Source organism: Bombina bombina, chromosome 3 (assembly GCF_027579735.1).
Source record: "Bombina bombina isolate aBomBom1 chromosome 3, aBomBom1.pri, whole genome shotgun sequence".
In the NCBI taxonomy this organism is placed as follows: Eukaryota; Metazoa; Chordata; class Amphibia; order Anura; family Bombinatoridae; genus Bombina; species Bombina bombina.
The window spans coordinates 1,152,588,141-1,152,605,142 of NC_069501.1; the positions used below are offsets into that span (position 1 = coordinate 1,152,588,141).

Consider the following 17,002-nt stretch of genomic DNA (forward strand, 5'->3'; position numbering starts at 1 on the left):
ACCATATATCCTTAGAAAAGGGGTAACTTGTTAATATAAACTCTTACATGTAAGATATGGTAATATGGAGGACACATATAATGATAATTAGGAATCAGCAAGAAATGGTAAGTATGGAGGAATGAGAAACAGCAGGTAACGGTAAATACTTAATTTGGGAGAGAGCCAACTTAATAACGGAGCACAGAGGAGGATAAGACTGCTTAATGTAAGTAACTGTAGTTTAGATAACATTAGTTTTAAGGCACTATGCAAGGTTTTAGATAACTCACAGTGTTTTCTCAAGTGCGGGTTAGAGCAGTATGCTGAGCGGCAGAGCAGCTGGCGTGTGACGTCACCGCGGTTGTGGCGGAGCTCCGTAGCAGCGATGAGACAGATGAATGGAGCGGCACTATACCGGTGAACAAACAGCTTGAAAACTTTAGGAGTAGATTGGAAGTAGATGTTACAAGCAGTCCCAATAACAAGTGGTTGTCAGCAGAAAGGAGTTCAAGCAGATAAAAAGGTTAATCTTGAATAAGTAACAGGATTGCAGCAAAATTGAATGAACAGCGTTCAGACAATAGGAGGCTTGGCTATTGTAGTGGTACTTCAATACTAAGCAAAGAATGAGTGCAAAAGGTGATCCTTAAATAGGGTGGAGACTGGAATGTAGAGCAGTGATTCTTAAAGGGACAGTACCTGCATATGATAATGTATATGACTGAGAGGTAAATCCTGACAGGATCCCCCCTTCAAGGAGCGACTCCGGAGCTCAGGGTCCAGGAGAGTCAGGATGTCGTTGATGAAAACGAGAAACCAATTTAGGCGCAGAGATATTAACAGCGGGTTCCCAGGAGTCATCATCAGGTGGGTAACCTTTCCAGCTAACGAGGTACTGCAATGCCCCGTGTAACATTCGGGAATCCTTGATGGAGCGAACCTCGTATTCTATATTTGGGTCGACAGAGATCCGAGGAGGAGAAGTATTTGTCTTAAAATCCCTTACAGCACGATAGGGTTTAAGCAGGGAGACATGAAATGTCGGGTGAATCTTCATAGTATCAGGTAGGGTGAGACGAACAGCATTGGCATTCACAACATGAGCTATCGGATAAGGACCGACATAAAGCGGGGCTAACTTCTTACATGGAGTGTTCAGTCGTAAGTGTTTCGTGGAGAGCCAAACCAAGTCACCTATTTCATATTTTGGAGGCGGTGTTCTACGTCTATCATAGTACAGTTTGTAGAGCTTCTTAGCGTTTTCAATTGAGGACTCAATACGAGTGAAGTTTGAGGAAATACTGTCCGAAAACTCAGCGATTGTAGGTGAAGAAGACTCTTGAGTAGGATACAGTTGGAATGCTGGATGAAATCCATAGTTTGAGTTGAACGGAGTTTGATTAGTGGTGGTATGTAAGGTGTTGTTATAACAGAATTCTGCGTATGGTAGTAAATCCGCCCAAAGATGTTGCTCGGAGGAGCAAAAAGATCTTAGAAATTGTTCCAGCCATTGGTTACAGCGTTCGGTCTGCCCATTAGTCTGGGGATGGTATGCCGTCGAGAGCCGTCTGTCAATATGAAAAAATTTACAGAACTCTAACCAGAGCTTACTGGAGAATTGAGTACCTCTGTCACTTAAAATAGTCTTTGGCAGACCATGTAGCTTGATGACATTAGAAATGAGAAGTTGAACAGTTTCCATTGATGTTGGTAGTTTTTTATAGGGAATAAAATGACACATTTTTGTGAAGAGATCCACAACAACCATGATCGTGTTGTTCCTCGAGGAGAGAGGTAAATCGACAATGAAGTCGAGAGCTATCTCTGTCCAAGGTCTCTTAGGAGTAAGTAAAGGTAGCAAAAGGCCATATGGAGGTTGTTTCTTTCTCTTCGATATGGTACAGATGGTACAGGTGAGAACATGTTGGGAAATATCGGTAGTCATATTTGGCCACCAATAGAACCTTTTTGCTAAATCCAGGGTCTTTTTGATACCAGGGTGACCTGCAAGAGGAGAGTCATGTATTGACTTAAGAAAAGAATGGCGAAGTATGGGTGGAATGTATAAACGGGAGCCAAGATAATAACATCCATCAGACTTCAACTGTAATAGCTGTAGTGGTTTTGTAAGATCCTTCTGTTGTTCTGTGCGAATACTGGGCAAGGTGTCATAAGTAAAACAAAGGAAATTTTCCGAAGGAATGATACTTTGATTGGTGGGTAGAGACATGGACTCAGATGGAATCCGGGATAGAGCATCGGCTTTCTGATTCTTTGTTGAAGGTCGATAGGTAATGAGAAAATTAAAGCGTGAAAAAAACAAATTCCATCTAACTTGGCGTGAGGTGAGTGTTCTGGAACTCTTCAAATACTGAAGGTTACGGTGATCTGTGTAGATGAGAGTGGGGAAAGTGGTACCCTCTAAAAGATGACGCCAATGTTCCAGAGACAGTTTGATTGCGAGTAATTCCTTATCCCCTATGGGGTAGTTTTGTTCCGAGGTATTTAATGTCCTGGAGTAATAAGCTACGGGATGTAGAGGTGTATTTAAATTGTCTCGCTGAGATAATACTGCTCCAATCGCAAAGTTGGATGCGTCAACCTCTAGAACGAACTGGAGTTTAGGGTCAGGGAAACGCAATATGGGTGCATTGGTGAATTTCTTTTTGAGTGTATCAAAAGCTGACTGGCAATCTTGTGTCCACTTGAATGGAACCTTGGCCTTTGTAAGTGTGGTTAAAGGGATTGCTAACTTAGAAAAATCTTTAATAAATTTGCGGTAGAAGTTTGCGAATCCCATAAAGCATTGAACTTGGCGTCTTGTCTTAGGGACAGGCCAGTTCAATACTGCATCAATTTTTTTATTCTCCATAAAAATTCCAGAAGGGGATATTTCGTATCCAAGGAAAGATATGGTCTGTGAATTGAAAACACATTTTTCGGCTTTTGCGTAGAGAAAATTGCTTCTAAGCCGGGATAATACTTGTCTCACCTGTAGTATGTGTTGTTCTAATGTTTTCGAATAAATGAGAATATCATCTAAGTATATGACGATATACACATCTAGAAGGTCTCTAAAAAGATCATTAATTAGATGCTGAAAAGCAGCAGGGGCATTACACAACCCGAATGGCATGACTACGTATTCAAATAGTCCATAACGGGTTCGAAACGCAGTCAGCCATTCGTCTCCAGATCTTATTCGGAGTAGGTTGTATGCACCCCTTAAATCCAGCTTTGTGAAATACTTAGCTCCCTCTAATCTCTCGATAAGCTCCGGTATGAGAGGTAGAGGGTAGCGGTTCTTTACCGTAATTTTGTTTAACTGGCGGTAATCGACTATAGGTCTAAGTGTCCCATCTTTATTTTTTACAAAAAATATTCCAGCCCCTGCTGGAGAAGTGGAGGGACGGATGAACCCTTTTCTGAGGTTCTCGTCTAAATACGTTTTTAAGTGTGTTAACTCATTATCAGATAAAGGAAATATGTGCCCAATTGGAATCTCTGACCCAGGGAGTATCTCAATGGGGCAGTCATATTTCCTATGTGGCGGTAGACTCTCCGCCTCCTTTTTACTGAAAACGTCAGCAAAATCACTATAAACCTCAGGTATGGTTTGTACGTCTGGAGAGATAGAAGTTTGTAAGATAGGAGAGGGAAGACAAGTATTTTGGCAATATAGAGAGTTATAAGTAAGCGTTGAGTTGGACCAGTCTATCTGGGGGTTGTGTGTATGCAACCATTGCATACCTAGAACCACCTGAGAGACCGGAGAGTTTATTACATCGAATGATATATATTCTCTATGCTGTTCTTGAGACACAACAAGTAGGGGTATAGTGTGAAATTCAACAGGCCCTGAAGAAATAGTTTTCCCATCTATCCCTCTTAAGAAAATAGGAGACTGTTTCTGCATGAGTGGTATTTTATTTACAGTGGTAAATTCCTTATCAATATAGGATGCTGTAGCACCGGAGTCAATAATCGCGGTGGCGTGCAGACGTAGTTATTCCCACTGTAACAAAAGAGGGATTTTTATGTAAGCAACTGAATTCTGTTGAGTAGTACAGCAATAGTATTCTGTTAAGGTCTTACCCTTGGTTTGTTTCAGAAGAGATGGACAGTCTCTAACAGTGTGCTCCTCTGAGGCGCAGTATAGGCATAGGTTATTGGAACGTCGGCTGAGCTTTTCTTGTGGAGAGAGAGGACCTTTGATGAAGGCTATGTCCATGGGTTCAGAGGTGCTTTTGTGTAGTGAGGAGGGATGAGGAGTGTAAGGTGGTTTCTTAGGGTTAGTGTCATGCCCTGACTTTTCATGGTACCTCTCCCTGAGGCGCCTATCTATCGTGATACTGAGGGACATGAACTCTTCTAAAGTATTTGGTATATCTGTACGGGACAACTCATCCTTTATTCCCTCAGAGAGACCCAGTCTGAACTGGTTCCTAAGGGATAGATTGTTCCATTCTGAGTCTTTAGCCCATTTTTTAAATTCTGTGATGTAGTCTTCGACTACTCTCTTCTTTTGTCTAAGACTCCGCATGGCGTTTTCAGCTGTAAGCTGTTTGTATGGATCCTCATACAATTGACCCATTGCGGTGAAAAAATTATCCAAAGAGTTTAATATCTGTTCATTATCCTCAAAGTAAGTGTTTGCCCATGTACGGGGTTCACCTCTAAGGTAGGATATGGTCGTGAGTACTCTAATCCTATCGTTTGGGTAGGTATGAGGTCGTAAAGCAAACATCAGTAGGCATGCATTTTTAAACTCTCTATAGAGAGTCCTGTCTCCATGGAAACAATCAGGGGGGCTAACCTGGGGTTCATAAATAGGTGTTCTTTTGTCTACCACATCCCTAATGTATGCCTTAAGGTTATCATTTTCCACTTTTAATGCATTGAGACCATTAGTGAGTAAATCTACCCTTTGAGTTAATGCCTGCATGTGAGTGTTAATCTCAGCTGGATCCATGTTTTTAAGGCTTAGTATTCTGTCACACTGGTTAAGAAATCTAGAATGAAGACACAGTATTTTCATGGGAACTGTATTTATTACTATATGGTCTACAATGCGCTTCTTTTAAATTCAATAATTTTTATTGGTGGAATAACATAATGGACAAGATGCAAGTAAACAGACAAAATATTTCTCATCTAGAATAGTTCAGTATGTAAATAACAGATTATTAGAATTAACAACATAACATTAGGCTATGCATAGCCATGTGGAATCCAATAATTTTCAGAATGTATTACCCAAAACATACAGTATAATAAAACAGAAGGGAAGTACAGAGGGGAGAAGAAGAATGGAAGGAAGGTTTGGGGGAAGGGGGGGGATCTTCTACGATAGTGTCTTCGTATGGTAATGTGTCATTTATAAGTAAATTAAGAAATGTAGTAATCAGTCTATTTGCCAGAGCAAAAGTATATTGAGGAAATGTTCTTTTTTGGAATAATAGTTATGATACATCTCCTCTAAAGAGAGTACGTGTTGTACCTCATCTATCCATTGCTGAAAAGTGGGGACCTTATTTTTTTTCCATAGGCGTGGTATTAGCCTTTTCGCACTATTTAATAGTATTTGGAGTAGCGAATTCTTGTATTGACATTTAAGGTTAGGTAGATAGTTTAGTAGGATCATCTGAGGATCCAGATTAATATTATGATTTAGTTTTTTAGAAATGTGCTGCTCTACTTGTTCCCAGAATGGTCTAATCAATGTACAATGCCACCAAATATGCGATAATGTGGCATGGTCATCGCATAGTCTCCAACATTTAGGGGATACTGAGGGGTAAATTCTATGTAAGCGTGTAGGTGTTAAATACCACCTAGATATTAGTTTATAGTTAGTTTCTACGATATTGGCTGATATAGAGGACTTCTTAATGGCGGTGAAGCATTTCTCCCAGTCTTTGTCATCAAAACTTACATGTAGTATATATGAAGTTATTCCATCTTTAGTGGCAGGTTTTGTAATCTGGAGTCCTGGGAAAAGTTTACTGTTTAAGATGGGAGTGAGTGGAGAAAAGGGGGTCGAAATCTGATTATATGTGCCTAGAAGGGTATCCCATATATGGAGTGATTCTGTAATAAAGATATTTTGACAGATTTCTTTTGGGCGGAATTTGGCAGGGATCCAGCAAATGTCACGTATGTTAGTGTCTAATAATTGTTGAGCATACATTGATACCCAAATTTTAGGATCAATTAATTGATTCCATGTAATAATGCGCGATAAGTGTACTGCTTTATAATAATTCAATAGATGTGGTATGCCCAGACCTCCTTGTTGTTTAGAGAGGTACAAAGTATGCGAAGAGATCCTCGGTTTTGAGTAGGACCAGATAAAGTTAATGATCTGCTTTTGGAGATTTATTAGATATGAGGTAGAAGGTATAAGTATCAATGTTTGTAATATATATAGAATCTTCGGAAGTGTGGACATCTTAATTGCGTTGACCCTGCCTAACAGTGTTAAGTGCCCTTTCTTATGCCATGTGTTTAATTCAATTTCTATCTTCTGTTTTAAGGCTTTATAGTTGGTATCAATAGTGTCATTAATAGTAGGTTTAATAACTAGCCCTAAGTATGTGATCTGATTTGTTGTGGGAAATAATGTTTGTGATTTGATAAATTGGTCGTCTTCTGAATTTAACCTCAGGGGCATAATCATAGATTTCCCCATATTTATTGAAAAGTTAGAAATTTTTTTGTACTCCACCAGGATTTCCACAAGCTCGTGAAGGGAGTTGTTGGGGTCTGTCAGAGTAAATAGTATGTCGTCAGCGTATAGTAGACACTTAGTATTAATATGACCCATTTCTACGCCTTTAACTTTTGAGGAAGCTCTTACTTGTGCTGCTAAAACCTCTACTGAAAGCGCAAAGAGCAGGAGAGAGAGGGGACAACCCTGGCGCGTGCCATTACGTATTTGGAAACTTTGTGAAACTGTGTTATTAACTACGACTCTTGCATTAGGGTCAGTGTATATTGCCTGGATTTTCTCTACAAAATGTTTTGGAAGACCGAATTTGTACAGGGCAGACCACAAGAATTGCCAGTCTACCCTGTCAAAAGCCTTCTCGGCATCTGTTGATAATAAGATAAGGGGTGTTTGATCTATCGAGGAGTAATGTATAATATGTAACAGTCTGGTGGTATTGTCTTTAGCTTCACGTGAGGGTATAAAACCCACCTGGTCAGCATGTATTAGTCCTGGAAGGAAGCGCTTTAACCTGTTGGCCAGTATTTTCGCGTATAATTTGATATCAATATTTAGCAATGAAATTGGTCTGTAATTTGTTGTGTGGGTGGGGTCTTTTCCTGGTTTGGGGATGACTGTTATATTTGCTTCTAGCATGTGGCTTGAGAAGGGGGATCCTTTATCAATGGTGTTAAAGAGTTGTACTAAATGTGGGCAAATTTGTGGCGAAAGCATTTTGTAAAATTTCGGGGTGAACCCATCAGGACCTGGTGCTTTCTCAGGAGCAAGTTGTTTAATAGTATCTTGTAATTCTTGAATCGTAATGGGGATGTCTAGGTCTGATTTATCCGTCTCTGATAAAGATGGTAGGTCTAGTTTCGTTAAGTAGTTATTAATTTGGTCTTGTCTGGTAGGGGATCTATTTATCTCTAAGTTGTATAATTTGCTATAATATTGAGAGAAGGTATTTGCGATATCTTCGCTCTTAACCTGTTCACATTTGTTTTCATCTTTGACAGATCTAATGAAGGATTTGTATGATTTCTTTTAAGTGACCTAGCTAGAAGTTTACCGGCTTTGTTGCCCTCTGCGAAATATTTGGCGTTTAATGCAAGTGCTCGTCTATGTGCATTTTTGTTGAGATAATGATTTATGGATTCTCTGGCATTGTTTAATTTAGTTAATAGGTCCTCTGAGGAAGGGTGTGCTTGATGATCTTTCTCAGCTTTGTTAAGCGAAATGGTAAGGGATTTATAGACCGATTCCTGCTGTCTACGGTGTTTAGACATTAATTTGATTATCTCCCCCCTGATATAACATTTGTATGTTTCCCAATTATTGGTGTGGTTAGTGTCTTGTGGGACGTTTATGTCGAAGAACAGAGAGGTTTTCTCTATCATCGACTGAAGCATTATGGGATCTGTGAAGACAGTATTGTTTAATTTCCAAGTGTTCCTTACGCCAGTTTTCTGGGGCCAGGCAAACGAGCTTATCACCATAGCGTGATCTGACCAGGGTGTTTGGGAAATCTTGGCGTCTATCAACAGCCGCAAGGATGTCTGATCCACTAGTATATAATCCAGTCTAGTGTATATTTTTTGCGGGTGTGAGAAAAATGTATAATCTCTTGTTGAGCCGTGTGACAGACGCCAAACATCAAAGGTTGGTATGGTTTGTAGTGCCTGCCAGTTTGCTTTGATCATCTTGGTTGGCATGTAAGATTTCCCTGAGGATACATCTACTGACGGGTCTATCGGGAAATTTAGATCTCCTGCAATTACTATAGGCCCTTTCGCTATATCTAGTACCATGTTCATCACTTTCCTAAAAAAGACCGGTCTGGGGCGGTTCGGGGCATAAAGGTTAAGGAGTGTCAGAGGTCTGCCGTAGCATGTACCCACAAGCAACAGGAATCTGCCCTCTTCGTCTCGTCTACTTTGTAAAAGTTCAAAGGGGAGGCCTTTTTTGAATAGTATACAAACCCCATTTTTCTTTGTGGTGTTGGAACTGGTGTAATATTTATCATAATGGCGTGATGGGAGATTTGGTTCATGTCTTTTCCTAAAATGGGTTTCCTGAAGGAATACAATGTCAAGGTCTTTTTTATGAAAATCATATAATGCGATAGACCTCTTTTGCGCTGATAGGAACCCCTTTACGTTTTGTGTTGCTATATTAAGTTTATTAGGTGCTTGGGTTACCGGCATATTGGGCTACTGGCGTGTAGGGGGTGTAGTCGATGGTCAGCTATCTAGAAGAAAGTTGCTAAATTAGTAACTCTGTATTGGAGAGTAGATTAGGGGGAAGGTAGAAGGTTTTAGAAAGATAGAAAAGGGGATAGGGACAGAGGGAGAAGAGTGCAAAGGGATTATCTCTTATCAAAAGAGGGATAAAAAACAGTAATGGATAAAAGGGTGTGTGATGGGGGACACTTAGTGGTCTGATAAGGCTATAAAGGAAATGTTTGCTTCGTAGCAATATTGACTAATGGACAGTGTGGCTTGAAATCAAATGTATGTAGGGTACACATCAGGCTATTAAGTGTGAATGAGTGTGTACAAGTTTGCTGCAGAAATAATATAAATCTGGTGTGTTACAGGTGAAAGAATCAAAACGTTTGAACTTGTTGTAGTACAATCAGAACTTAGACAATGTTAATGAAACACATTGGTAAACAACCATAGGTATCAATATAATCATATTACAATGGGGTTAGCGAATAAACTTACCACTAGGTTCAATCCCAAACTTACCAGTGAAGTGGCTACTCAAACAGGTGATCTGGAATTGGGTTAAATGTATTAACTTTTCAAACAATAAACATTATAAAGGGTTTGTAACTGAACATAGAACGACAATTTAACCAACTAATGCTAATAATACTGCGAGACATGGGTCTCCTCATAGTTCATGAAGGATGGGCAAATACTGTTCATAACATCTCTTTGGAGTTTCTGTTCCATCCTTTCTGGCTATAGGTCTCTGACTACTTTTGCTTAAAGTGTTTTACCAAACCGTTGCCTTGACCTTATTCAAAGTTCTTATTGTCTCTTGGTGGAGTGGTGGCAACTTTAACTATTGTTAGGATGCATCATCAACAGGTTGGCCGTTTTCAAGGTGGCTTTCACAAAGGAGATAGTGCTCTAAGATATAGCTAATTCTATATCTAAGGGATACTGATGGTGGCAGTCTGAAAAGGTTTTAAACTTATATGGGTCATATAGAAAGATTGACAGATTTCAAGCTTGCCTAAGGAAAGAGAGTCTTATAGTTCAACTAAGAAAACATCTGTAAGAGTTAAATATAGTTACCAAAATCTACTTGTAGAATCATCCGATTTATGGGGCAAGTTAGTCAGAGTTCCCATTGGGACAATGGGTGATCCATGCCTCCCCAGTTTGAGTGAAGAATTTTTCAAGTTTTGAAAGCTGGGGGTCTGTTTATAGAAGATTTCTTAGATGGTGGGGTTTTAGTTACTTCACTCCATGCTCTATGTTTGGTGATTGGGGAGCGTCTCTTTTCTATTGTTTCATCTTGATCCTTGTCATTTGCTGTGTGCGTTGGGAATGGGATATCCAGTTTGGTACAGAAAAAGTTGATATCGGAAACTTGCAGTCATACTTTTTCCCATTTTTTATCACTTGGACTTGTACTGGGAAGCCCCATCTGTATGGAATGTTTAAGGACCTGAGGTGCTGTGTCAGGATGGTAAATTCCCTTCTTTTCTGCAGGGTCAATATAGATAAGTCGGCAAAAAACTTTATTGTAGCTCCTTGGTATTGGAAGTTTTGTTGCTTGCGTGCTTGTTGTAGGATGAGTTCCTTCTCTTGATATTTTGTAAAGCAGATGACAACATCCCTGGGGGGCTGGTATCTGGTGGTCTTGGTTTTAATGAACGGTGGGCTCTTTCCATTTGTAACGATGGTAAATCAGGATGTTCTTGCTCTAATAGAGATTTGAATAAGCCGTCAAGATAATTTCTTAGATGTGGGCCCAGGACCGCTTCAGGTATCCCCTTAATCCTTATATTATTTCGACGAGTCCTATTTTCAATTTCGTCTAGTTTGACTTCTAGTTCAGAAATCTGCTTTTGTTGAGAGCGCATTTTGTTAGACATACTATGCAGTTCTGCTGACATGTCATCCCTGTCTCCTTCCAGAGTGTCTACTCTGTATCCTAGATCTGTGATCTCTTTTTTAAGATCCGCACACTCTTCCTTTATACAGGTATACCTCACTTTACAGCGCTTCACTTTACAGCGATTCGCTAATACAGCCTCCAAGGATTATGAAATAGTGCTGTAATCATTGTGAGTTTGCGAGAAAAGTGACTGGCACTATTTTGTTATGCGCAGTTCACTCTGTTTACAGCTTTACAGTGCAATCTGTGTCTCAGTGCTATAGTTTGGCAAATTTTACTACAGTAATTGTCACTATTTTACAAGTACAGTATTTATTGAATTCTGTGCTGTGATAGTGTTAAACGAAACTTAGCCCTATTGCACCCCTAATATATGCTAGTTCAAACATGTTTTAAAGTTTTTAAACACACTGGCAAGTGGAAAGAAAGCTAAAACTGCCTTGTTTCACTTTAAGGCGGTTTTCACTTTACAGCGGGGCTCCGGTCCCTAACCCGCTGTATGAGCGGGGTATACCTGTACATGACTTCACCTGATTTATAAGGGTTTCCATTGCTTTATATGTAATTGGGCCCTCATTACCAGAGTCTCCCATTTTGTCAGCGGTCTGGGACATAGTGCAACTGTCTTCTTGCAATTTATCTGTAATTAAATCTGATGTTTCTTCAGTGTTTCTTTGTTTATCAATAGGTTTGAAAAAAGTATTAACGTTATTGGTAGTGGTTTTGTTGTTTTTGTCCTGTTTACCTAATCTTCTTGTTGCCATCTCAGATTGGGCAGAGAATATAGATGTGTGATGCTTTGATATAATGCTGGACAAAAAACAGCAGTTTCCTTCTATATAACTGTTTTACTTAGACCCATAGAGTGTGGTGATAAGTTGAGATTAGTGTAGTACACTGAAAAGATTATGTGAACCGTTATTGTGCTGCAATGGCTGCCTTAGATTGCTGTTGCTTTAGGCCCACGTGGCGATATATATAAAAAGAAACTATCATATAGTTTTGTGCATAACCGTTATTTTATGGCCTGGTATAACAGTCTGTGGTATGCATGTGTAATTTTGGCTTGAAATGCACCCGGATGGTAGCTCTTTAACAACAAACTCTTTCATACAACTTTCCCTTATTAGATAGGTAGGCAGATCTTGATTACTTTGGAACTTCTTTGTGCATAGCCCTCTCGGTATGTAATCTGCATTATATGCCATTGTGATTTAGTGACGAAAAGCTGATGTTTACCTTGTTGAGCCAAGTATTCTAACGTTTTCTGCTGTTGGCGGTAATATCCCGTGTGGAGTATCTCTTCCCAGCTACAGATGCTGGCGTGTCACGGGCTGCAGAGAACTCAGGCTTTCTCCGTGTAGGCCGCAGATCGCGCGGCTGTGCCGCTAAGAGTTCAGGACATCGGAAGGTATCGATGTGCAGAGTGAGTGGCGATTAGTCTGCTGCCACCTTTATTTCGTCGAAAAGCAGGTCTAGGCATGTAGAAAATGTGCCTTACTTCTCACCACTTTAAGGAGCTCACTTAGGTGCGGCCATCTTAGACGGCGTTCCGGCTCCGCCCCGAAGACACAGTATTTTAAGTAAGAAGACTGAATCACAACTGCTGAGATGGGGAATAAGTAATAATATGCAAATAAATGTTTGTAGCAAGAAGATACTGAAAACCACAATAGTCACACGGTATGTGAAGGCAGGTTTCATGTATCAGCAGGCTGTAATTAGTGTAAGGATGTGTATAGTAATGTTAACCCTATGGCAGGCGGATAAAAGTGGATGCGCAGCAGTCTGCAGGGAAGACATAAACCATATATCCTTAGAAAAGGGGTAACTTGTTAATATAAACTCTTACATGTAAGATATGGTAATATGGAGGACACATATAATGATAATTAGGAATCAGCAAGAAATGGTAAGTATGGAGGAATGAGAAACAGCAGGTAACGGTAAATACTGAATTTGAGAGAGAGCCAACTTAATAACGGAGCACAGAGGAGGATAAGACTGCTTAATGTAAGTAACCGTAGTTTAGATAACATTAGTTTTAAGGCACTATGCAAGGTTTTAGATAACTCACAGTGTTTTCTCAAGTGCGGGTTAGAGCAGTATGCTGAGCGGCAGAGCAGCTGGCGTGTGACGTCACCGCGGTCGTGGCGGAGCTCCGTAGCAGCGATGAGACAGATGAATGGAGCGGCACTATACCGGTGAACAAACAGCTTGAAAACTTTAGGAGTAGATTGGAAGTAGATGTTACAAGCAGTCCCAATAACAAGTGGTTGTCAGCAGAAAGGAGTTCAAGCAGATAAAAAGGTTAATCTTGAATAAGTAACAGGATTGCAGCAAAATTGAATGAACAGCGTTCAGACAATAGGAGGCTTGGCTATTGTAGTGGTACTTCAATACTAAGCAAAGAATGAGTGCAAAAGGTGATCCTTAAATAGGGTGGAGACAGGAATGTAGAGCAGTGATTCTTAAAGGGACAGTACCTGCATATGATAATGTATATGACTGAGAGGTAAATCCTGACATGTTTCTACCTTGTATACAATAACTTAATAAAAAACAAATCCTATTGAGTGTCGTATGACTAGCATGGTTATTGGATACCAGATGAAAACATCACCTCTTTAAAAAAAAAAAAAAAAAAAAAAAAAAAAAAAATTTGCGGTGGGTGACTGGAGAAGACTGTAAGCAAACGATTAAACTGATCAAATTAGGCTACAGCAAATAATCCATTACAATCATGTATGAAAGTTTAAAGTATACCCTTTACCCGTTTTATTTAACTTTTCATGGCATAAGTACTTGCAGCACGTAACCTGTAGATTTAACATTCTACACGTGACATTCAAGGAATCACGTACCTTTTGCGCTGTTCAGCATCCAGCCGGAGCTTGTCAGCGTATATTTCAGCATATAGTAGAGCAGTGAAATGGCCCGCACAGGATTGCACTGCCATAGCCACTTCAAGGTAGTTTAAATCCAGCCAAAAATTGTCATCAAATGCTGTTCCTGCTACTGGTCTAAATGAGAATCAAAATGGTAATGTTTATATTGATCAAGTACACACACACAGTAAATGAAATACAAGACACAGCAGCTATACTTATTCATACTGTACAGCTGTATAACAAACCATGATTACACATATGACTTACAATAGCAATACATTACACCTTGGAAAGAAGAGTTTTCCCCAGTAAAATTATTGCATCAAGTAGATTTAAATACAGTGCACTTTAAATTGATAAACCTAATTACCAACTTAGAAAAAAAGGGAATTTATGCTTACCTGATAAATTTATTTCTTTTACGATATGACGAGTCCACGGATTTCATCCTTACTTATGGGATTACTCCTCCTGGTCAGCAGGAAGTGGCAAAGAGCACCACAGCAGAGCTGTATATATAGCTCCTCACTTCCCTCCCACTCCAGTCATTCGACCGAAGTTGGGAAGAGAAAGGAAAAGCCAAAGGTGCAGAGATGACTGAAGTGTAACAAAAAATAAGTAAATACCTGTCTTAGAAATGACAGGGTGGGCCTTGGACTCGTCATATCGTAAAAGAAATAAATTTATCAGGTAAGCATAAATTTCCTTCTCTTTTACAAGATATGACGAGTCCACGGATACAATACCAAAGCTATAGGACACGGATGAAAGGGAGGGACCAGACAGGAACCTAAATGGAAGGCACCACTGCTTGAAGAACCTTTCTCCCAAAACCAGTCTCAGATGAAGCAAAAGTATAAAATTTGGAAAAAGTGTGAAGAGACGACCAAGTTGCAGCCTTGCAAATCTGTTCAACAGAAGCATCCTTTTTAAATGCCCATGAGGAAGCCACAGCCCTAGTGGAATGAGCCGTAATTGTTTCAGGAGGCTGCTGTCCAGGAGTCTCATATGCCAGACGGATGATACTCTTCAGCCAAAAAGAAAGAGAGGTAGCCGTAGCTTTCTTACCCTAAGCTTTCCAGAAAAAACAATATATAAAGAAGATGATTGACGAAAATCTTTAGTCGCCTGCAGGTAAAACTTCAGGGCACGGACCACGTCCAAGTTATGCAACAAACGCTCCTTCTTAGAAGAAGGATTAGGACACAATGAAGGAACAACAATTTCCTGATTAATATTCTTAGTAGAAACAACCTTAGGAAGAAAACCAGGTTTGGTTCGTAAAACCACCTTATCAGAATGGAAAATAAGATAAGGAGAGTCATATTGTAACGCTGAAAGCTCGGAAACTCTACGAGCAGAAGAAATAGCGACCTTCCAAGATAACAACTTAATATCTATGGAATGCATGGGTTCAAATGGAACACCTTGAAGAACATTAAGAACTAAATTCAAACTCCAGGGTGGAGCAATTGGTCTAAACACAGACTTGATTCTAGTAAGAGCCTGACAAAAAGACTGAACGTCTGGAACATCTGCCAAATGCTTGTGTAGTAAAATTGACAAAGCAGAAATTTGTCCCTTTAAGGAACTTGCTGATAACCCCTTCTCCAATCCTTCTTGGAGAAAAGATAAAATCCTGTGAATCCTAACCCTACTCCATGAGTAGCCCTTGGATTCGTACCAATAAAGATATTTACGCCATATCTTATGGTAGATCTTTCTAGTGACAGGCTTACGTGCCTGAATCAAAGTATCAATGACCGAATCAGAGAACCCCCGCTTAGATAAAATCAAGCGTTCAATCTCCAAGCAGTTAGTTGCAGAGAAACTAGATTTGGATGATGGAAGGGTCCCTGAATGAGAAGGTCCTGCCTCAATGGAAGTTTCCACGGTGGCAGAGAGGACATGTCCACCACATCGGCATACCAAGTCCTGCGAGGCCACGCAGGCGCGATTAGAATTACCGAAGCCCTCTCCTGTTTGATCCGTGCAATCACCCGGGGAAGGAGAGCAAATGGTGGAAACACATAAGTTAGGTTGAACGGCCAAGGCATCTATCAGTTCGGCCTGAGGATCCCTTGACCTGGATCCGTATCTTGGGAGCTTGGCATTCTGACGAGACGCCATCAGATCCAATTCCGGTCTGCCCCATCTTAGAATCAGAGTGGCAAAGACCTCCGGATGGAGTTCCCACTCCCCCGGATGAAACATCTGTCTGCTTAAAAAGTCTGCTTCCCAGTTGTCCACTCCTGGGATGTAGATTGCTGACAGATAACAAGAGTGAGCCTCCGCCCATCAAATTATCTTGGATACTTCTGTCATCGCTAAGGAACTACTTGTTCCTCCCTGATGATTGATGTAAACCACAGTCGTGATGTTGTCCGACTGAAAACGGATGAATTTGGCCGAAGCCAACTGAGGCCAAGACTGAAGCGCATTGAATATTGCTCTCAATTCCAGAATATTGATTGGAAGTAGAAACTCCGACCGAGTCCACACACCCTGAGCCTTCAGGGAATTCCAGATTGCACCCCAACCTAGTAGACTGGTGTCCGTTGTCACTATCACCCATGAGGGTCTGCGGAAGCACGTCCCCTGGGACAGATGATCCGACTACAACCACCAAAGAAGAGAGTCTCTTGTCTCCTGATCCAGATCTATCTGAGGAGAAAAATTTGCATAATCTCCATTCCACTGCCTAAGCATGCTCAGTTGTAGCGGTCTGAGATGAAAATGAGCAAACGGTATGATGTCCATTGCCGCCACCATCAATCCAATCACCTCCATGCACTGAGCCACTGATGGCCGAGGATTGGACTGAAGGGCTCGGCATGTATTCAGAATCTTTAACTTTCTGTCCTCTGTCAAGAAAATTCTCATGGATATGGAATCTATTAGAGTTCCCAAAAAGGGAACCCTGGTCTGTGGAATTAATGAACTCTTTTCTAGATTCACTTTCCACCCGTGAGTCCTCAGAAAGGACAGAACCATGTCTGTATGAGATTTTGTCAGATGGTAAGACGACGCCTGGATCAGAATATCGTCTAGATAAGGCGCCACTGCAATACCCAGCGGCCTGAGAACCGCCAGAAGGGACCCTAGAACCTTCGTGAAGATCCTGGGTGCTGTGGCCAACCCGAAGGGAAGATCCACAAACTGAAAATGTTTGTCCAGGAAGGCAAACCTTAGGAACTGATGATGAACCTTGTGGATAGGAATATGAAGATATGCATCCTTCAAGTCCACGGTAGTCATATATTGACCCTCCTGGATCAGT

General features: G+C 40.6%; 1 protein-coding gene across 1 annotated transcript in view; it reads right to left on the reverse strand.

Moving 5' to 3' along the window:
* Positions 1-17,002, reverse strand: part of ATM (ATM serine/threonine kinase) — a 925,848-nt gene that overhangs the window by 378,317 nt on the left and 530,529 nt on the right. Inside the window, exon 39 of the mRNA XM_053708547.1 lies at positions 13,696-13,854. Within this exon, the coding sequence (XP_053564522.1) occupies positions 13,696-13,854 (159 nt within the window). The remainder of the gene's footprint in view (positions 1-13,695; positions 13,855-17,002) is intronic.